The 22525-nt window shown below is 34.1% G+C and overlaps 3 protein-coding genes across 7 annotated transcripts in view; 2 read left to right on the forward strand and 1 right to left on the reverse strand.

The window, feature by feature from the left end:
* The window catches only part of LOC145316180 (unconventional myosin-XVIIIa-like), a 51863-nt gene that overhangs the window by 6383 nt on the left and 22955 nt on the right, over positions 1–22525 (forward strand). For all 3 annotated transcript variants that reach the window (XM_080156528.1, XM_080156530.1, XM_080156529.1), the window contains exons 4-12: positions 2826–2953; positions 5669–5772; positions 6123–6245; positions 6728–6886; positions 14693–14737; positions 15347–15431; positions 16134–16261; positions 16693–16846; positions 17093–17171. In XM_080156528.1, the coding sequence (XP_080012654.1) occupies positions 2826–2953; positions 5669–5772; positions 6123–6245; positions 6728–6886; positions 14693–14737; positions 15347–15431; positions 16134–16261; positions 16693–16846; positions 17093–17171 (1005 nt within the window). The remainder of the gene's footprint in view (positions 1–2825; positions 2954–5668; positions 5773–6122; positions 6246–6727; positions 6887–14692; positions 14738–15346; positions 15432–16133; positions 16262–16692; positions 16847–17092; positions 17172–22525) is intronic.
* LOC145318231 (dynein axonemal light chain 1-like) lies at positions 9587–13534 on the reverse strand. Its single transcript, XM_080159564.1, has 7 exons — positions 13449–13534; positions 12856–12958; positions 12145–12324; positions 11675–11794; positions 11170–11227; positions 10316–10374; positions 9587–9822 (listed from the first exon to the last, which is right to left on the reverse strand). The coding sequence occupies exons 2-7, from the start codon at positions 12925–12927 to the stop codon at positions 9652–9654; spliced, it is 660 nt and encodes a 219-aa protein (XP_080015690.1). The 5' UTR covers positions 12928–12958; positions 13449–13534; the 3' UTR covers positions 9587–9651.
* The window catches only part of Uch-L5 (ubiquitin carboxy-terminal hydrolase L5), a 294886-nt gene continuing 290208 nt past the window's right edge, over positions 17848–22525 (forward strand). For 2 of the 3 annotated variants that reach the window (XR_013878334.1, XM_080156539.1), the window contains exon 1: positions 17855–17886. The gene's annotated coding sequence lies outside the window, so the exon portion shown is untranslated. Of the gene's footprint in view, positions 17887–22525 lie in introns of all 3 variants that reach the window. The other variant, XM_080156540.1, reaches the window with a different exon arrangement.

Genomic DNA, 22525 nt, shown 5'->3' on the forward strand with positions numbered 1-22525 from the left:
GTATGGCCCTTTTTGTTTTTTTTTACTCATTTAATACTTATATTTGCGGGAACTTTTGCTTAATGAAATCTTCCAATTTTGAACATTTACAAAACAGACTGCTTTATTGCATCAAGATCCATGGCAGATCTATATAGGAAATAAATGTCTATATATGAGCTCAAGTTTTCCAAACGGTATATGTTTAAAACTCTTAGTGCTCCAATAATCCGTAATAAACTCTCGTTGACCAGAACGATAAGACCCATTATTTTACTGTATGAAGAATAAATTCATTTTTTTTATTTCATGTTGCTATTTGAATTATATTGTATTAAATTTCTATCCATAAAACAGAAAATTTAAATTAATAATATAGTAAATAAAAGAAAACTTAGTTTTAAAATAATTTGATACTAGCAATACATGCATAATGTGGTCAGATATTGAACTAAAATTTAACAGTTAACTAAAAATTTTAACCCTTTCAGGACGATAATTTGAAATAAAAAATATTAAGATCCTAAAATAGTTTAAAGAAAAAAATCGTCAGGGAGAAGATAATGGAAGAATAGGGTTAATAGTCAGAATTCAGATAACCAAAAGAAAGTAAATAAAACATTGAATAAACCTAGCCAATAGCGAGATAATTATATCGAGCCCAACTCTAGTTCTTCTAATGTTTACAACAAAATAAATAACTAGCGGATGCCCTCCTAGCATCTAGGAGCTCTGTATTCCAAGGAGGAAAATAGCCTAAGACAAAACTTAGATATAAGAACTAAATAACCTAATAAAATGGAGAAGACAATAGGTCCTGTAGTTATCGAAATCTTAAGCTACAAACAAAAACAAAACTTTGTACTCTATGTATTTAATAGGGCTATGTATAACTTCATATGCATAGTTGAAAAAAAAACTCTGTTTAGAACCTTCTTACCGTGAGATTAATTCAATGTAAACACACAATTCAAACATAAAATGTATCTTTCACTGCATATATATTTTCATTGTGTATATATATCAGGGAAGCGGGGGGGTGCATTGGGCTATTTATTATAATAGTCCCAAAAGTTTTATAATAACGTTTTCGTATTTGTTGGCTTAGGAGCTTTGGGGACTTTATTGAATTATTATAAGTTGATTCATTAAGTTGAGTGTCCAAACGTTTAACCACTAATTGTAATCTACATTAGTGGTAATTTTGTGTGTTATCATTTGGGATGTACATTGTACATCAATTTATCGTCCATTTTCTTATCCCTTTATATCCATGATGTATATTGTGTGCAGAGGGCGTCCCACAAAAATTGCGTTTTCCATAGATTTGAAAGCAACCATAATGAACAGTTGGTATTCATTTATATAACCATTAACCACAGATAAATAAGACATATTCCAGTATGGCTTCGAAATCGAAATTATCCGCTGGATTAGAACCAGTTCTCAGGCATGCTCTAAAATCATGTATATCATCGTATTACAGACAATTTTACAAGACTATCAAAATAAAAATTGACCCTATAAATTTTCATTTTAATATCCCTGGAATGCTGTCTATAGTACGATGAGATAAATAATTATTCTGGTGTTTTTATACATCTAAAGACACAAGGACACCTTGTATATTCAATTAGTATTATGAAGGATTTGGCTGACAACCAATTCGTCTGATATTCTTCTGTGTCCTATTGTACTCTATTTCTGTATAAATATCTGGAAGGCTTACCAGCCGCCAAAAGGCGACAATCTACACTGTTAAAAAAAAATTAGCATTAGATAATACTATATATTCATTTCATTACTGTATAGCATCATCCCATACGTTCTAGCAAAAAAACTCATTACGATATAAGGAAGATTCCAATACTGTATTGAGTATTACTTAGTGTTCTATGGAGTAATATGTATTACTTAATAAAGAATGTGCATTTTATAGTATTATCTAATACTCTCTATGGAATAAAATTCAATACGCTAGAAGGAAGTTTTTAATACTCTAGTTTGTAATTTTTGTTACTCTGTAGGGTAAGAATTAATACTAAAAACGTAATATCTCAGTATAGTAATAGTTATTACGGTATATAGTACTACATGGTGTTATATATTCATTTTGTTAATACAGCACACTTACGGGTCCAGGTCTAATACAACCCCAGCGTATCAATTGATACTAAATAAAGAAATAATTTTTTACAGTGCAGTGTATGGCCATAATAAATATAATTTACTATTCAATGTCCCCTCTCTTCGTGGTCAATATCGAAACCAATTGTTAGCATGTCAAACGTTTGTATTGCTTTTCAGTTGAGAAAAATATAATTTTGATATTCTTTGATCTTTAGTATAACTCAGGGATCTTAGGGGATAAGACATAGGACATTAAACTGAACAATATTACCCCTTCTGAAAATGTAAATAATTTGCTGAAAAAATGTGACACGGCTTATTTAAAACACACTAATCTGTCATAACCCCCTTTTAGAGGAAGCTTTGTGTTTATCAAGCGCAAATTAATTTCTGCTTCAAAATCATTATTCCAAAAGAAAATGTCGTCTTTCTCTGGGTAGCTGTCTCCAACTTAAGATCTCTAAAACTTCTTTTGCTTTTTGGAATTCATACTTGACCTAAACTGCTATATGGTCAAGACATAATCATAATTCGATTGAAATACTAAGTTTTTGAAATTCTTGTTATAAAACTTTGGGTAGCAATGTAGTTCATAGTCCTGTAAATCTACCTTTTTTGGGGGGTAGGAAATTTTTATGTGGGGGGGGGGGGAGTCGACCACCCCCATATTTTTGATTTTAGTTTTAAAAGAAAAATTTGAAGATATTTTTTTTTAGAAAATATGTATCTGGTGACAGTGGGTATGCCTCCAAGGTGACCAGTGTAGCTCCATCCAGGGCTGGAAGTGGAGCTCCCTCAAGGGCTGGAAGTGGATACTCTTCACATCATACCTCCAAATCTCCAAGTATGAAACTTTTCCATATTGCAAAAAAATTATAACTGTAATACGAAGTCCGTCTGAAGCTTCATTTCTCGGTAACCGCTGAACTGATTGAGCTCTATTATGCAGGAAATATAGCCACTGGCAATGTTGGTTCTAAGCTATTTAGACCCCCCCCCCCCCCCTGAAAAAAATATCTTTATTTTTTTAAACGAAAACATATAAGGGGTGGGGGGGGGGATTTTGTAATTCGCAAAAGATAATTTTGAGATTAAAATTTTTGTGAGATAATTTTTTGACAATACCCCTGTAGCTTTAAGAATGATTCTATATAGGAGGTGAAATTCCCATTACCTCTTTGGGCGAAGCCGCTAGTATCCTATACAGTAGCAAGATTTTTTCTGTCTGTAACATTGGAGATGCGACATCCAAATTTCAAAATTCTTTGAATGTACAGACAAGATTCTTATAGAAATGCTTCGCATCTAGTTCACTTTATTTATACCCTCTATAAAATTAACACAATATAAGACTTTAGTCTAAATATTGATTGACAGTTTATAGCAATTATCTCGCGCACTACAGGGCATAAGACACAGATAATATGGTCAGCCCTCAGGCAGTTTTAATGTATTTTTATGCATTTTCAGGCCTATTATTACCAATATAACAATATATATGGGTAATACTAGCCTATCCATGGTAATCTATATGTGATTGAATATTGTTATATGCTTATATAAAACATTATATCTATTGTTAAAGTAATCATGTAACCATTATGTAAAACTTAGTATACCTACAGCCATAGCTACATTTACGTCACAAGTTTAACATACAAACACCTTATTAAACAGACAAGGACTAGATCCTGGTAAATAGTTGTCTTTATAACTTGCACCTCTTAAAATCAGTCAGTTATTCATTGACTCTTGAACTCTAGATGCTTTGGACTTAAGGCACTCTCCTGTCCTACACTACTTATGTTTATTATCAGCTATCCTGTATCTTTCATACTTAACTGATTCACTTGTAATATAAATACACTTTATAAAACCATCTTCCTTCTTATGTACTTGATATACTTATATGATATAGATCGAACATCATAACCAGCCATTTATTCTTAATTTAAAGCAATATAATACCATGCGTGGGTATTTGTTGAACAGCCACGGGTTCAACCAAATTCGTATTATACTTGTGGGAATAAAAGGAAAAGCATTCTTCACTGACAAGCCGACTTTGAGAATGTCTATGTGTATTGCCGTAAAAGTAGGATTTAAGTAGTACTCATAGAAGAGCGATCTCCATACCGCAGATTTTGGACAAGCGCCCCATTCGCACAACCAACACAAGTTTTCTAAAACTACTGAACCGATCAAGTTCTCCATTTAAGGAAGCTCTGCACAGGCACAAGGATGGTTTTACACTATTTAATTTTTTAATTAAAGTCTTGGTATGGTTTTATTTTTTTTTTCCATCCCACCCTACCATTAAAGTTCAAATCCCCTAGATACTAAGGGGGCAACCTCTGGTATTTGTAAAAATCGATATTTTAATCTAGTAAAAATATTTTTGTTTAAATTTTGATTTGTCAGTATGGTTATTTTAAGTATTTTGTACAGTAATGGATTTCTTTTTACTTTGATCTTACACCAGATTATCATGTACTCTAATAAAGTGAAACTTGAAGCTGGATATAATCGATTCAACTCCTTTACCCCAGCCACTCCCCTTTTACTGGAGGAACGAACTGACCAATAAATGATGTCCATGTTAGCAACCTAAATTGACTAAAATTTTCCCTATGTCATAATATCCACGTATATTCTATGTCCATTTGTACAGTACAATGATAATGTTTTTTTTTGTGAAAAGTGATTTTCTTCACGCTTTCAATCTATTGCTTTACATCACATGCACTTGAATTTTAACATTGTAAAGTACGTTTTCTATATACAAACTACATTGAGAGAGCTTTAAGCTTTCTCGTTGCATTTTAAAAAATATAATCAGAATTTCGTTTTGATTGATAAAATCTTATTTTTGTGTTTTTGTTCATTTTGTATATCAAATGACGTGCTGAGGACGAGGTATTCGAGATTTGAAAATTTCATAATAATAATAATATTCATTTTCAATACTGTTTTGATTATTTTTTTGGTTTTCAAATTGGATAGAATGAATAAATAATAGTTATTTCTCAAATTGTATTATAGACAGCTTTCCGCGGATATAGAATGTATTGTACAATTATATTATTAAAACCAGTTTTTTAGCCCCGAGATGCCGAAGGCACCGGCTAAAAAATCTGGTTTTAATCTTATGATTGTACATTTTTATAATCGTAGAAAGCTGGATATAATACGATGCTAGACATAGTTATTCGTATGGTTGAGAACCGGTTCCTATCCACCGGATTCGAATGAATACGAGACAATTTTTACAGTTCATTTGATTTAGAGTGCACCTTATTTTCAAAAGAGTAAGATAAAGGGGTCATATTTTTCGCGTATTTTGCGTAAATTTGTGTGTAACCGTTTAGTCAAATGCGCTTTATAAGTCAAACTGTTCTTTATTATGACCGTTTCATATATATACATTTGGTCATAAATAAGAACAGTTTGACTTAATAAGCGCATTTGACTAAACGGTAACACACATTTCTATGGAAAATGCGCGGTAAAAATGACCCTCTCTATATTTTTTTTGACTCATCCATAATTCCCTGTTTAGGTCCCGTTCCACCAGAATCCAGATCACCAGACAGAGTGGATATCAGAGAGAGACGCTGGCTGGTCTGTAAATCTGGCATTCTTGCAGTCAGACTAACAACTAAGGTATAATAATGGATATAGTATATACGTGGATTTATTGTGAGTGGAAAATTTGTCGTAATATCCACGTATATTATATATGTATATCTTTGGCTAAGCATATAATAGACCAACACACATACAAATACACATCTACAACGTAGGGCCTAACCTTTCTAGAAGTCTTAGACATTAACAATAACATCCTATTTATTGCAGACAACAAACCCTTTGATTTTACAAACCTTGTCTGGAAGTCCTTATCTGTGCATGGTCATGAGTTGCTCCTATTTTGGCCTTAGGAATTTCTCCTACTCTTACTATTTTTGTTGTGCATAGGTTGAACTATAACAATAACCTAGTAATTTTTCTAGGAAGAACCTGACAACAGTTTTATTGATTCCATCGCTGAATTGAATACCTGTGGCCGTCTGTCTGCCAGTGGAAATGTCCAGGACAGATCCAAGCTTCATCTCAACTTGTCACCCACGACACAGGTAAAAATAGTTTTAAATGATTGGTTGAGTGTCCAAACGTTTAAACCACTAATTGTAATCTACAGAAGGGATAGTTTTGTTTGTTATAATTGTACACAAAAAAGTGGTTAAATATAAAGCTTAAATGGACCTATATGAAGGATCACAGTAATTTGAGACCCAAATATGTTCAGAAGTCATAATTTTTTATTACATACATTCATACATCCTGTTACTTTATATCAGTACTAGCGGCAGCGCCCCCTATCATCTATGTACTATTTAGTGTAAGAAGTAGGCAGAAAAATTCCTAAATCATCTATGGGCTTAAATCTAAAAATAAAATAGCATAAAACTATCCTAGGACCTATGTGAAGCTTTCCTAAATAGGAGAATTCAATCAGTTCAGTAGTTTTTGAAATTTTAAGCTTCAGACAAAAAAAAACCTTACTACTTTATTTAATAGGATTGTCGTAAAAAATACAGAAAACTAAACATTTCAGGAACAGGAGGAGAATAATAATATCTGCAAGAACAACCCGGAGAAGGACAGAGCTGATGATAGGGTAACCACTGACAGAGTTGCGGATGATGGGATGGTTGAAGTTGAACTGGAGGACACAGGGGAGCTTGTCAGGGTGGAGACCAGATTTCTAGAACAGGTTAGCACAGGTCTTATTCATATTGGTTATTTGAGTCCTTTTGGCTTCTTAAGCTACCAACAGATCGCATATAGCCCTATAATTAGACGGGCAAAAATTTAACAAAACTGATAATTTTTTACATTGTACAAAGTGGCATTTATCTATCAAACTTTAACTTCATATCCAGCAACCAGGGGTGACTAAGGAGTGAAACGTCTCCTTTTTTTGTCCAAAAATCTGGCATATCAGGCAAAGTAAAAACCAACAGACAACCAATATTTTGATATCAATATATCCACTTATATCGATTATGCTAATGAAGCAATCGTCCTTGTTTAACCATCTACACAAATATTTTTATCGGTAAACTGAACTGTCAGTCTGTCATAATTCTGAACTGGAAATTGAGAACAATATTTATAAATATTTGTGCCAGGTTAAACATGCACTTTGTCTTTGACAATAAATGTATAAGTATAGATGTTTAACCCAGACAACTTTTACCCAAGTAGTGGGGACCTTTTTCGTCTGCTAGCAAATTGCTTTCTACTCTTTTGGAGCGACTTAGCTGTGTTTATATTTTCGACGCTATGGGCTGATATTCAAATTATAAGTCATCACAGGCTCGCCAACCCTTGGGTAGAGTTACATATAGCTCGTGCCCCCTCTATTATTTTACCTTGATACTTTGACTCTCTTTTTAATATTTGCAAATCTTTTCTTTGATTCTTAACATAATTTGTCTATAAAATGTTAGCGAGATTAATGTTTCTCATTTATTTAAGGTAGTGAAATTTTTGCATATCTAAAAAAACAGACAGATAGACAGAAAGCCTCCTTACAAATAAGCACATATATATAATATGTAGTACAATTATGTAAAATAGATTTTTTCCATAATGCCCATATCCTACGCACATTTTTACTTATCTAATCTTATGTCTAGAAATTTAAAATATTCCCTACAGTTTAAAGGAATTTGATTGCAATATTTTTACTTCCTCTTTGTATAATAGTTTAATGTAATATCTTTTTCTCGCATAGTATTTTAATATTTTCTGGGATAAAAGATTTTTTTTCTTCCTTCGTATAAATCCATCCCAAAATTACTTAATTGCATGATGCCTGATAAAGACATACTTACATTTTAAAACTGAATCATAGAGAAGCATTACTTATAATATTATACCCAATCGTAATAGTAATCTATATTCCAAATAAGGATATCTATATCATATATTTTGAAATCGACGGATGGACCTAACCTAAAAATAGAAATTCTTCGCTTTTAAAAAGTCTTAATACTATTCTAATACCTTTTATTCAGAAAATGTAAGGAAAGAAATGCTATGGAAAGAAAATACATTGTCCGCAAATATTTGTTTTTTGTCTGTACATTTCTAAATGCACTGTGCTTTATTCCTAAATAGGAAGGGCCAATTTTTGTAGGCCACGCTTCTCTACAATTAAAATCAGCCCTTGTGTCTGTTCCTCCGTAATGGGAATATCTGATCATCAGAACTCTAAAACGGTTAGTTTGCATAGCAATTACATAATCCCCAACAAAAAAGGTTGTAAGTACGTTTGAAAACATTTAAATTTTTTTTTTTTTTGGGGGGGGGGTAAACTTAGGGGGTTTCAAAGGTTTGAGGGGGTAATCTTAATTATATCTTTTTAAAAATTAAATGACATATATAGATAGATTTTGACTTATAAATTTCATTTAAATTCCTGGATTAAAATCGGCGCACACTGTTGCTAAATGTGAGCAATGCACAAAAATCAAAATAACAGCAAGCTTTTTTGGAAGTGTAGCAGATTCACAAATTACTCGTTTCTGTAGATTGATTACTATCTTGTTTCTCTCGCTCTTTTTATAAAGTACAGGTTCACTTTTTATTATGCTCTACTAGGGAAGACAAAATCATTTCACCTCTCTGGTGTGTTGTAATTAAATTGTTTACTAGTATGGCATCGAAACCGATTATATACTGTGGATAAGAACCGGTTCTCAGCCATTCCGAAAAATCACGTATAGCATCATATTGCAGACAATTTTCAACGATTATTAAAATAAAAAATCATGAAATTGATACCAGTTTTATTAGACCGGGCCTTTGTCACCTCGGAAACTGGTTTTAACCTCAAATTTTTTTCATTTGAATGTACGCGGAAATCTGTCTATAATACGATGCAAAAAATATCTATTAATATCTACATCCTTGTTGCTATAGAAGTTCTAAGCTTTTCTTTAATGGCTCAGCTCAAACAATGTTTTTTTTTTCTTTCAGGGTTAAGAAAGTTTTAAGTATATTTTTTATTCTTCTTGATTGTTAATCCTAATTTTATTTGCGACCTGGGAAGATTGGGGAAAGTTTATCTATCTACTTATTTACATACCCCTGTTTAAATTTCAACTTTTGCACATTTATAATTGTACTTATTTGTAATTGCAAGAAGAAGATATTTAATCTGAGAATCTGTAATATTTGTATTTAAATTGGTCTATCTGTCTGTCTATAAATTTGTTTGAAAATATTTCATGCTAAAAATCATAAAATTATAACCTAACATGTAAAATTTAGCTTTTGGGCAGAATAATAGCATAGAACCAACCCAAGATCTATGCTACAATCAGTTGTATAGTTAGCGAGATCATAACAGACAAACAACAAACCTTTCTACTTTATATAAAAGGAAGAATGGGTCGCAAATGTAATTGAAGTAGAATAAATTAAATTAAATTTTTATTTGTTCCATTAGTTGATTATTTGAATAGCTACTTAAATATTAACACTGGGAATAGACTTGAGCAAGTCTTGTGTGTGTTGATCCTCCCCATCTGATTCATCATCAGAGATAGCTGCCCCTTGGTCCTCAGCATCCTGATCCTCATCCTCTCTGATGATAGGATACCCGTCCAGCTTCTTTAACAACAACAGTCGCTTTGCTACCTACAATTATTGTTATCATTTTTTTAAGATTGCTTTTATTACTTTAACACACTTTGGACCTTTGAGCTAAGCAAATGTAATTTTTAGTTGGGTTAGGTTTAGTAAAGGTTAAAAATAGCCCTGCAGAGTGATAGGGGCACAAAGGGCTAAGAGCTTCTCCAATTTATATATTTTTTGTTTACAATAAAGGCATTAAATACAAACTTTGAAACACTTAATTTAATCCCCCTTAATTTAAAAAAAAATAATTCGATTGCCCATCTCAAACCTTTGAAACTTTTCATTTTAACCTCCTCAAATTAAAAAGCTTGGATGTTTCTGCTTGAAGCCTTATTTTTAAATCTGTTCTTGATCCAGCTACAAATTTCCTAGTTTTTCTCTCAGACAGTGTGTATTAAAAGTTGCATTATAACATCCTTCAAGTCTAAGTCTATACCCAATGATGCTAAACCACAGAAGCCCGTTTATTTTGTAAAAAAAAATCAATGTTAACCTGCTGATTATAATTTCCATTCATTGTCGCTTCTTCTTCCAGAGGATTTCCAATGAATACTAAACAAAATATTTCCAATCAATAAATCATTATTTGGATGCTGCACCAAATTTTAATTCTCGCAGCTGTCTAAAATAACGATACCCCCATCACCCCTTTTATCCCATCACTTCCCATCCTTCTGGATGAACGAACTGATCAACAAATTAGATCCATATTAGCAAGCTAACTTGACGACAAATTTTTCCCTGTCTATATATCCACGTATATTCTAGATCCATTGTATTTATTTATATCTATTTAATTTTAAGGGTTCTACTTTTGAATAAAGATGTCACCCTTTTTGTTTCATGCAATTTTCCTGGTAATATCCTATATACCCTGGAGAAAATAACCTTATGATTTTACCATCTAAATGAACCAAGTCATATCAAAATTTTGGAGAGATTAGATCAATTCAACAAAAAAACTATCTTCCTGTCCCCCACAAAGTAGGGATTAATTTTTTGTTAAATATTAATTTTGTATGCTTATCTCTAACTTGGACACTATGTATTCAATATATCATGAATTCTATATTTGTATTATTTAATATAAATAGATATATTTTTACTTGGGTGTTGCACCAGATTTCCTTGATGATGTAATACTCGCATTTAGCTGGCTAAAATAATGATATCCTCAATCCACCCCCGATAACCCCTCCCCTTCTACTGAATAAACGAAATGACCTATAAATGAACTACATATGAGCAAGTTAAATTGACGACAAATTTTTATCTGTCAATATATCCACGTATATCATATATCCATTGTATTTGATATATTATAAATTCTATATGTGTATTGTTTACCTAAATCCTCAAGGGACGGTAACTCAGCTAAATGTTCAAATTCTCTCCACTCTCGAACCTGAATATATTACTCCAGAGGTGAATTCTTAAAAAATTGAGGTCGCATCGTCGCCTCCTCACCAAAATTGTTTTTGTGAAAAATCCTCTAAAATCACATAAAAGATCTACAAAAATAAATAAAATCTCATGTTGATAACCCTTCTCTAATTTTATTTAATTTTTGTAGATTTTTAAGACCCTAATTTTATTTAAGAATCCACCTCAGTACAGGGCTCCGAGTTAATAGGAATATGAATATATATTAATATGCATATTGTCATATATATTAAATACATTTATCGTCGTTCAAAGAGTTCTTTTTGTTTCTTAAGACTTTCGACGAAAGGACAAATAGCTTTATTGGGGATTTTTTCAAAAACTTGTTGTCACACTAGCGGGTTTAAATTTGAGGCTTATGCGCGGCTGAGGTGCGGCTGCCAAGCCCTGTTTTTTAAAACTTATTTACCGTGTTGTGAGCCATATAAAGTGTGTGTAGCTTGACTAAGTTTCTGATTGGCTTCAGTTTATCAATCTGATTGTAGGAAATCCACAACTGTTCCAATGTTTCGGCTGCCCCCTCTATACCCTAAAAAAATTTTGTCTTGATTATTTTAATTTGTTTCTTTATTTTCAACAAAACTTAATCACACTGTTTAATTGATACAAAATAGTAGTAAAGAGTATTTCATATTGTACATTATAAAAAGATTTTTAGAAATATTTAACTCAATTGTTATAAGTAGTACGTATATAAAAGAAATTATGAACCATAAACATAAGAAATTGCTGTATTATGAACAGTCTGGCTAAAACATACATTTAAGCAAATGAGAAAAGCAGAAAAGAACTACAGTCTCGACAAACATATCTACATATTAAAGGCAATATGCTTTGATGAACACTTTTGCCTGTTTGAATATCTAAACGTAATATTACCTGCAAGCTTTTGATCAAATTTCTTCCTAGTGACAAAACCCTGAGGTTTTTCAAAACCTGGAGGTTTTGAATTTGTGTTATGAGGTTTGTTGATAGGGATAATTTTTCGCAGTTGACAAGAATATGAAGAGGTCCCTCCATTTTCTCTATTGGCGGGTATACTCCTATCAATTTTATTTCCTAGGATATAAAATTTAGTAATTAATAGAAAATAAAAGGATAAAATGACTATAAGTAGCGCAGCTGTATGCATATAAAAATGTAGAATAATAACACAGTTTGATTTAAAATATAAATCATGTCACTTTAAACTTTTAAAATTACCTTTAAGTTACTTTTTGTGACGGACTGATGTTTCTATTCTATAAAGTAGTAAGCTTTTTTTTGTAGGTAAGAATCTTGCTAACCGCTGAACCGATATGGTTCTCTGGTTCTCCTTTACAATGAAGCTTTTTATAGGTATAGAAAAGGTATTTTTAAGGGAGAGAATCTACACCCTCCAAATAAAAAATGAACTCTTCTTCCCCCCCCCCCCCACCCAAATAAAAAAATTACATTATCTTTTTAAAATTTAGTTATTACTGAGGGGGACTCCCCCCACCTTGGGTGCCCCTAGAGGCTTCTATTGATGTAGCCGCTAGTATAAAATATGTTGATTAAATAATCAGAGCACAAAACACAATATCAATTTTGAAAAAAAACTTTTGATACCTTTGCTTCTGAAGATTTTTTCCCACTTGCCTCCTCCCACTTCTTGAGGGCTGCCTTGATGGTGGTTGGCATGGCTCAAGTATAATTTACTTTTTACTTACACCTGAATTTAAATATCTGTATTATCTAAAAAAGAATAGAAAATTATTATTGTACTTTGATAGTTTTTTGTCACTTAAACAGTCTAGAAAATTCACATCAAATAAAGCCTAGAAATCCCCCCAAAAAATATCTACAAAATAGTTTGTCTGTCAAAAAACCTTTGTAGTCTTAATACACAAGTGATATCATCTAATGTAATTTTATTCTCACTTTAAAAAAAACTAATAATCTATTATTCTAAAAAAAAACATTGACTGTTATTTAACATTTTTGGTTTTAAGTTTTGCGATTGTATTGAAATTATAGTTTAAGTGTTTAAAGTTTAAATGTATTAAGAAGCTCTTTAGGGTGCATGTAAAAAAATGACGCCATACAATACAAATGGCCAATAAGAGGCCAATACACAGATTAAATTACCAATAATAGGCCAGTATGTCGACATTTTTTATAGGAACTATAAAAAGCTTCATGTATTAATATTGTGTTAGTACCTATTTTAATCACAAACTTGTCTGTATATAAACATTTTATAAATACTTCAAAGCAAACTTTATTTACCTTTTCAAAGGCTCCAACTAACTTTGATTTCATGGCTGCCAAAAAATATAATCATTTTTCATAAAAATTTATATTTGCATTTTTAAAAATCTTACAATACGATATATTTTGAAATTATAAAATATTTGTAGTAAAATAAAATACAGAAGAAATAGTTTGCATAAAAATATGTATATAGTTTGGCAACTATGTTCTATTGATTAAACAAATCCAGGTCTAACTTGGATAGGATATTCAAAACCAATGGATATAGGATATACGTGGATATATTGGCAGGGGAAAATTTTTCGTGCACTTACCTTGCGAATTTATTGGTCAGTTCGTTCATCCATTAGAAGAGGGGATGGGGGCTATAAATATTTTAGCCAGCTTCGAGTATTATTTTATCAGAATATATGAAAATCTGGTGCAAGTAGTAATACATCGATTATTATTATTCAAAATCATTTATTGATGGTGTGCCAGAAATTCCTCAAAAGTGCCATAACAACAATCATTAGCCAAAAGAAACAACATAAAACTAAAAGTAGAATTTGTGCTATAGTAATAGTTTGCTGAAGTGATTACTTTTTGCGACAGTGATTGCGTATTTTTATCGATTGGCCTGGGTTTCATTCAATATTGAGTTTTCAAAAAAATATAGCTATAATACAAAGAAGCTTGATGTCTGTCCGTCAATCTACTCTTCAGGGAATATATCTACTGGTCCTGTGGTGGTTTTAATCTATTTTATTTGGGGGTGGGACACCCCCAACCTCACTAAACATTATTTAAATATTAAATAGTAGAAAATAAAAGGGGAATTCTACTATCCATATGGAGAATGTCCTACCTTTTATCTTTTAGCTGTTATAAAAATGAGCGCTACTTCATTATCATTGTTTGTCCGCCTGTTACTAGTTACTCATAAGTTAGAACCGTAGTATAGACACCAAACAGTTAAAAAAAAACAAAGTCTAGGTATTTTAGAACAATTTCTCCTAATCTCCCTTTAACTTTGTTATTTTTACTTAATACCTGACCTATCTTAAGTGTATTTAGATACATAAAGGCACGAAAAATGTATGGTTTATCTTAATGTTCTAAAATAGGCATGAAATTGGTTCCTATTCAAAACTCCCTTCTTTTATTCTTTGATTTCATAAGATATATGTATATTAATTCTTATTTGTTTTAGGCTAGACCCAAAGATCAAGAAGTTTCCGACCTTACGGATTTAGAGGTGAACAAATTTTGAAAACTATATAATTCTAGTTTCCTGCTTGTAATCCATATGGATTCCATAGTAACACATCGGCCATGCTAATTAATTCCCCTATGCTTAACACGTGTGTAAACCGTCTTAATATTTATTACTTTTAACCCATACTTATGATGATCTGTACGTTCAGCCGTTTAACAGCTGGCAGCCTTTAAAGTTCATAGATTTTTGGAAATATTGCTTACCAGCAATATTTTACCGTGAACTGCAGTAGATCCCAGATTTAATTATACACCTTTTGACTTCAAAGTAGTGTTAAATACGAAAAAAAATCTGTTTTGTATAAAGCTTCTTATATTGCCTATAAAAAAAATGACGTCATACTGGCCTTCTATTGGACAATTAAAATGTATACTGGCCTGCAATTGGTAATTTATTCTGTGTTTTGGCCTATCATTGGTCATTTGTATTGTATGACGTTTTTTTATAGGCATTATAAAGACCTTAATTTTGAATTGATTTCTGTTATTTCATTTAAAACTACATCAATTTTAAATCATTATTTAACGTTCAAAATGCAAAATGCATTGGAGTTAAGCCAAAATTTAATTTTAGTTAAATTAATTACAGATACTGAATGAGAGTGAAATCCTGTCAACTTTGTCAAAACGCTACAGTGATGGAATTTATCAAACTAAACTTGGAACCTCTTTAGGTAAGCTGGCAAATTATATTTCCTTAAAATTAAATTTTTCGACAAAGCATAAATTGTGTCAAAAATGATCATGTGACGTTTAAAAATGAGAGAGATGAGAGGAGAAGTGGGAAAGAAAACCCCTATCAAAGAGATGGATAATCCCTTATTTTTATGACGTCACATGGATGAATTTTGACACAATTTGGGCTTTGTCAATTTTTCCTTTATAAAGAGCTGGAGAGTTTGTTTATCTGTCGGTAATTTAATTTTAAAAATTTTTAGAATATTTTTATATCGCATCGTATTATGGACAGCTTTATACGGTTATAGAAATCAAAAGGACAATCAGCCCTAAGGCTGGTATTATATTCATGACTTTTTTATGACATTCGTAGAAGATTATCTGTAATGCGATATTATCATGAATTTAAGCAAGGCTGTTAACTGGTTCTAATCAAGCAGATATTAATCGGTTTCGAATCCGTACTGTAAAAATGATTATATTATTATGAGTAATAATCCTGAATGTCTTCTGGAGAGTATAAAAGCTTCCGACGGGAGCTGTATAGTGGTTTTTACTGTTTATTTAAGAGAAAAAATGTATTCAATATAGATTATATAGTTATAGATTCAAGGTGCTATACAAAATTTTTGAGAGATATTTTATCTCCAGTTCCATAAAAAGTATAGATATATTTGCTTAATAAGTGTGTATTTCAGTAACAGTTAACCCAATGCAGCAAGTAGAATCTATCTGCGGCGGCAGCAAACGGCAAAAACGGCGGAGTGGTTATGCTGCTGCTGATGGTGGGGGCGAGGCTAACTCTTATGACATGCTTATTGATCAGGTTTATAATAGTTGTTTTTTGCATCGTATTATAGAAATCTTTCCCCGGATTTTAAATAAAAAAATTTTAAGATTAACACCTTTTTGTGGAGCCCCGAGGGGTTAACAAAACTGATATTAATTTTTATTTTTATTTGAATATTCATGAAAATTGTCTGTAATACGATGCATGGAAACCGATTAATACCTCCGGTTCTCAGCCATACTGGATATATTTTAATACAATTTAGAATAAGTCAGTGGCGTGCACAGACATTCAACATGGTGTGTAACCATTAGTTGAGAGGAAGGCAGACCTTTCGAATTTCATATTTTAATGACGGTTTTGACACCCCCTATACCCCCCCCCCCGGCCCCCCTCTCCTCTATCAAATCAAAACAAAAAGAAACATAAAAATTTTTTTTTTATCATTTTTATATTATTTTTTTAAGGTTGAATCAGTGTATAGAAGAGCTGTGACCACATGCACCACGCAGTCTCTGGTCATGATGGGTAGGTCTGGAGCGGGAAAATCTTGCAATCTTAAGAAATCTCTGGCATATCTCATTGAAACTTCACAAGATCTTGACACATCTAAATTAACAAGTAAGTGCCCGTGCTATCACTTAAAGTATTAATATAATAATTAAATTTTTGTGCTTTTATAAAAATGACCTTAATTAGGTGACATATTATCTACTACCAATAAAAATAATAGTTGCGTCGACATTGTTCAAACCATTTTACATTATTATTAAATGATAACAACAACACCAAAGTCTTACCTGTTTACAGTTTATATATTCTATTTGTATTAAAAAAAATAATAATAACCATCATTTCTAACTTCAGTTGAAAAAATGCACGCTATGGACTGTCTTCTAGAGAGCTTTTGCAGCACACGGACAAGTATGAATACACATGCAACAAGGTAAACAAGTATGAATACAAGGACAAGTATGAATACACAAGCAAAAAAGTAAACAAGTATGAAAACAAGGACAAGTATGAATACACATACAATAAGGTAAACAAGTATGATTACAAGGACAAGTGTAAACACATATGCAAAAAGGTAAACAAGTATGAACACACATGCAACAAGGTAAACAAGTATGAACACACATGCAACAAGGTAAACAAGTATAAATACAAGGACAAGTATGAACACACATGCTACAAGGTAAACAAGTATGAATACAAGGACAAGTGAACACACATGCTACAAGGTAAACAAGTATGAATACAAGGACAAGTATGATCAAACATGCAACAAGGTAAACACGTATAAATACGGGGACAAGTATGAAAATATATGCAACAAGGAAAACAGGTATGAATACAAGGACAAGTATGAACTCACATGCAACAAGGTAAACAAATATGAATACAAAGACAAGTATTAACATACATGCAACAAGGAAAACAAATATGAATACAAGGACAAGTATTAACATACATGCAACAAGGTAAACAAGTATGAATACAAGGACAAGTATGAATACAAGAACAGGTATGAATAAACATGAAAAAGGGTTTACAAGTATAAACACACATGCAACAAGGTGAACAATATTGAATATGAATATAAGTACAAGTATGAACTAAAACGACCAAGCTAATATTGCTTGATTCACTTCTACAAGAGAAAATGAAATAGATATAAAGCTCTCAAAAAATGTTCCCGCTGGCGGCCCTGCCAGATGAAGCAACTAGAATTGTCCTAAAACATTTGAACATCAAGGATAAGAAAAATCTAAGACTTGTGTCTTCATGGTTCTCTTTTAAAATATGTTCCTTATCTCCAACACTAAGAAGATGGAAAATAGTAATCTTCTCAGAGAACTACAAATGTATTGGAGAAATATTGAGAAGGGTTGTGAACTCTAAACAAGGCAATTTAAGATACAAATTAAATCTTGTTTTCCATCCCTCCATGACAAGGTCTGCAAAGGCTAAGGAGTTTACCCAGAGTGTGTTGACTCAATGGAAAGATGATATAGCAGGCTTGGAGTTGCCTGTCTTGGGAGAAGAGACATATTTATTGGAACCTGACTTAAAGTTCCCGAATCTCGAGCAGATAAATTCAAAAGTCCAGGATTACTGGGATTCAAGTAACGGCCTGCACCAGGTAGAAGACATAAGAAAATGTTTATTACTAAAGCATGCCACGCAGCTGATCAAGCTAGACTTTCATAATGCCTACAAATTGAATATAGAAGCCAATTTTACAAATTTGGTGAATCTCTGCCTCAACAACTGTGATATAGGACGATTGAGAATGATAACCTTAGTTATTGAAATATATATATGGCCTGTACAAAGATGTTAGTTTGATAAAGTAGTCTTGGGTTGAGATGGATCAATAGCTTTTAAAATTAATGCAGCAAAGATAGTTTCAAAGCTAAAAGAGTGATTTAATGAAGCTTTCAATGAAAAATTTTCGGGTATAGTCCTTTCCATGACATCGCTCCATATGGGGCGATGATTTTCTATAGCTCCTTCAAGGAGCTATAGCATAGCCTCTTATCATATGGAGCGATGTGATAGCCCCTTTTAAGGAGCGTTCATATCGCCTCTTATGATAAGAGGCTATGCTATAGCTCCTTCATGGCCTCTTAATAGCTCCTTTGAAGGGGCGTTAATATCGCCTCTTATGATAAGAGGCTATGCTATAGCCCCATGATGGCTCCTTCATAGCCTCTCCATCGCCCCTCCGTAGTCCCTTACCTTAATTTATATAACAACCCACTTGATGGCCCCTACATCGCTCCTCCATCGCCCCTTCTCCAAATTTATATTACATTGTACTTTGATGGCCCCTACATCGCTCCTACATCGCCCCTACATCGCTCCTACATCGCTCCTTCATCGCTCCTTCTCCAAATTTATATTAAATTGTACTGTGATGGCCCCTACATCGCTCCTACATCGCTCCTTCTCCAAATTTATATTAAATTGTACTGTGATGGCCCCTACATCGCTCCTACATCGCTCCTTCATCGCTCCTACATCGCCCCTTCATCGCTCCTTCTCCAAATTTATATTACATTGCAACTTGATGGCCCCTACATCGCTGCTACATCGCTCCTTCATCGCTCCTACATCGCCCCTCCATCGCTCCTACATCGCTCCTTCTCCAAATTTATATTAAATTGTACTGTGATGGCCCCTACATCGCTCCTACATCGCTCCTTCATCGCTCCTACATCGCCCCTTCATCGCTCCTTCTCCAAATTTATATTACATTGTACTTTGATGGCCCCTACATCGCCCCTCCATTGCCCCTCCATCGCTCCTACATCGCCCCTCCATTGCTCCTTCATCGCTCCTTCTCCAAATTTATATTACATTGTACTTTGATGGCTCCTACATCGCCCCTCCATCGCTCCTACATCGCCCCTCCATCGCTCCTACATCGCTCCTTCTCCAAATTTATATTAAATTGTACTGTGATGGCCCCTACATCGCTCCTACATCGCTCCTTCATTGCTCCTACATCGCCCCTTCATCGCTCCTTCTCCAAATTTATATTACATTGCAACTTGATGGCCCCTACATCGCTCCTACATAGCTCCTCCATCGCTCCTCCATCGCTCCTTCATCGCTCCTACATCGCCCCTTCATCGCTCCTTCTCCAAATTTATATTACATTGCAACTTGATGGCCCCTACATCGCTCCTCCATCGCCCCTTAATAGCCCCTTACCTTAATTTATATAACAAAGCTCCTATATGGCCTCTCTATCGCCCCTTAATAGCCACTTAATTTAATTATATAACATTGCCCCTACATAGCCTCTCCATCGCCCCTTAATAGCCCCTTACCTAAATTTATATAACAAAGCTCCTATATAGCCTCTCCATCGCCCCTTAATAGCCCCTTACCTTAATTATGTAACATAGCCCCTACATAGCCTCTCAATCGCCCCTTAATAGCCTCTTACCTTAATTTATATAACATAGCCCCTATATAGCCTCTCCATCGCCCCTTAATAGCCCCTTACCCTAATCTATATAACATAGCCCCTACAAAGCCTCTCCATCGCCCCTTAATAGCCCCTTACCTTAATCTATATAACAAAGCTCCTACATAGCCTCTCCATCGCCCCATAATAGCCTCTTACCTTAATTATGTAACATAGCCCCTACATAGCCTCTCCATCGCCCCTAAATAGCCCCTTACCCTAATTTATATAACATAGCCCCTACATAGCCTCTCCATCGCCCCTTAATAGCTCCTTACCTTAATTTATATAACATAGCCCCTACATAGCCTCTCCATCGCCCCTTAATAGCCCCTTACCTTAATTTATATAACATAGCCCTACATAGCCTCTCCATCGCCCCTTAATAGCCCCTTACCTTAATTTATATAGCATAGCCCCTACATAGCCTCTCCATCGCCCCTTAATAGCCTCTTACCTTAATTTATATAATCCTTACCTTAATATATATAACATAGCCCCTACATAGCCTCTCCATCGCCCCTGAATAGCCCCTTACCCTAATTTATATAACATAGCCCCTACATAGCCTCTCCATCGCCCCTTACCTTAATTTATATAACATAGCCCCTACATCGCCCCTCCATCGCTCCTACATCGCCCCTTCATCGCTCCTTCTTCAAATTTATATTAAATTGTACTGTGATGGCCCCTACATCGCTCCTTCATTGCTCCTACATCGCCCCTTCATCGCTCCTTCTCCAAATTTATATTACATTGCAACTTGATGGCCCCTACATCGCTCCTACATAGCTCCTCCATCGCTCCTCCATCGCTCCTTCATCGCTCCTACATCGCCCCTTCATCGCTCCTTCTCCAAATTTATATTACATTGCAACTTGATGGCCCCTACATCGCTCCTCCATCGCCCCTTAATAGCCCCTTACCTTAATTTATATAACAAAGCTCCTATATGGCCTCTCTATCGCCCCTTAATAGCCACTTAATTTAATTATATAACATTGCCCCTACATAGCCTCTCCATCGCCCCTTAATAGCCCCTTACCTAAATTTATATAACAAAGCTCCTATATAGCCTCTCCATCGCCCCTTAATAGCCCCTTACCTTAATTATGTAACATAGCCCCTACATAGCCTCTCAATCGCCCCTTAATAGCCTCTTACCTTAATTTATATAACATAGCCCCTATATAGCCTCTCCATCGCCCCTTAATAGCCCCTTACCCTAATCTATATAACATAGCCCCTACAAAGCCTCTCCATCGCCCCTTAATAGCCCCTTACCTTAATCTATATAACAAAGCTCCTACATAGCCTCTCCATCGCCCCATAATAGCCTCTTACCTTAATTATGTAACATAGCCCCTACATAGCCTCTCCATCGCCCCTAAATAGCCCCTTACCCTAATTTATATAACATAGCCCCTACATAGCCTCTCCATCGCCCCTTAATAGCTCCTTACCTTAATTTATATAACATAGCCCCTACATAGCCTCTCCATCGCCCCTTAATAGCCCCTTACCTTAATTTATATAACATAGCCCTACATAGCCTCTCCATCGCCCCTTAATAGCCCCTTACCTTAATTTATATAGCATAGCCCCTACATAGCCTCTCCATCGCCCCTTAATAGCCTCTTACCTTAATTTATATAATCCTTACCTTAATATATATAACATAGCCCCTACATAGCCTCTCCATCGCCCCTAAATAGCCCCTTACCCTAATCTATATAACATAGCCCCTACAAAGCCTCTCCATCGCCCCTTAATAGCCCCTTACCTTAATCTATATAACAAAGCTCCTACATAGCCTCTCCATCGCCCCATAATAGCCTCTTACCTTAATTATGTAACATAGCCCCTACATAGCCTCTCCATCGCCCCTAAATAGCCCCTTACCCTAATTTATATAACATAGCCCCTACATAGCCTCTCCATCGCCCCTTAATAGCTCCTTACCTTAATTTATATAACATAGCCCCTACATAGCCTCTCCATCGCCCCTTAATAGCCCCTTACCTTAATTTATATAACATAGCCCTACATAGCCTCTCCATCGCCCCTTAATAGCCCCTTACCTTAATTTATATAGCATAGCCCCTACATAGCCTCTCCATCGCCCCTTAATAGCCTCTTACCTTAATTTATATAATCCTTACCTTAATATATATAACATAGCCCCTACATAGCCTCTCCATCGCCCCTAAATAGCCCCTTACCCTAATTTATATAACATAGCCCCTACATAGCCTCTCCATCGCCCCTTAATAGCCCCTTACCTTAATTTATATAACATAGCCTCTACATAGCCTCTC

This window comes from Acartia tonsa, chromosome 4 (assembly GCF_053477335.1).
Source record: "Acartia tonsa isolate MP-2025a chromosome 4, ASM5347733v1, whole genome shotgun sequence".
NCBI classification, from domain to species: domain Eukaryota; kingdom Metazoa; phylum Arthropoda; class Copepoda; order Calanoida; family Acartiidae; genus Acartia; species Acartia tonsa.

What these genes read in the sequence shown, in the direction of transcription:
- LOC145318231 (XM_080159564.1), bottom strand. Translation starts at nt 12,927, where the DNA reads ATGCCAACCACCATCAAGGCAGCCCTCAAGAAGTGGGAGGAGGCAAGT. An exon ending in AAAAATCTTCAGAAGCAAAG is followed by an intron (nt 12,325 to 12,855) that starts GTATCAAAAGTT and finishes TTTATATCCTAG; the next exon opens with GAAATAAAATTGATAGGAGT. An exon ending in ATGGAAATTATAATCAGCAG is followed by an intron (nt 9,823 to 10,315) that starts GTTAACATTGAT and finishes CAATAATTGTAG; the next exon opens with GTAGCAAAGCGACTGTTGTT.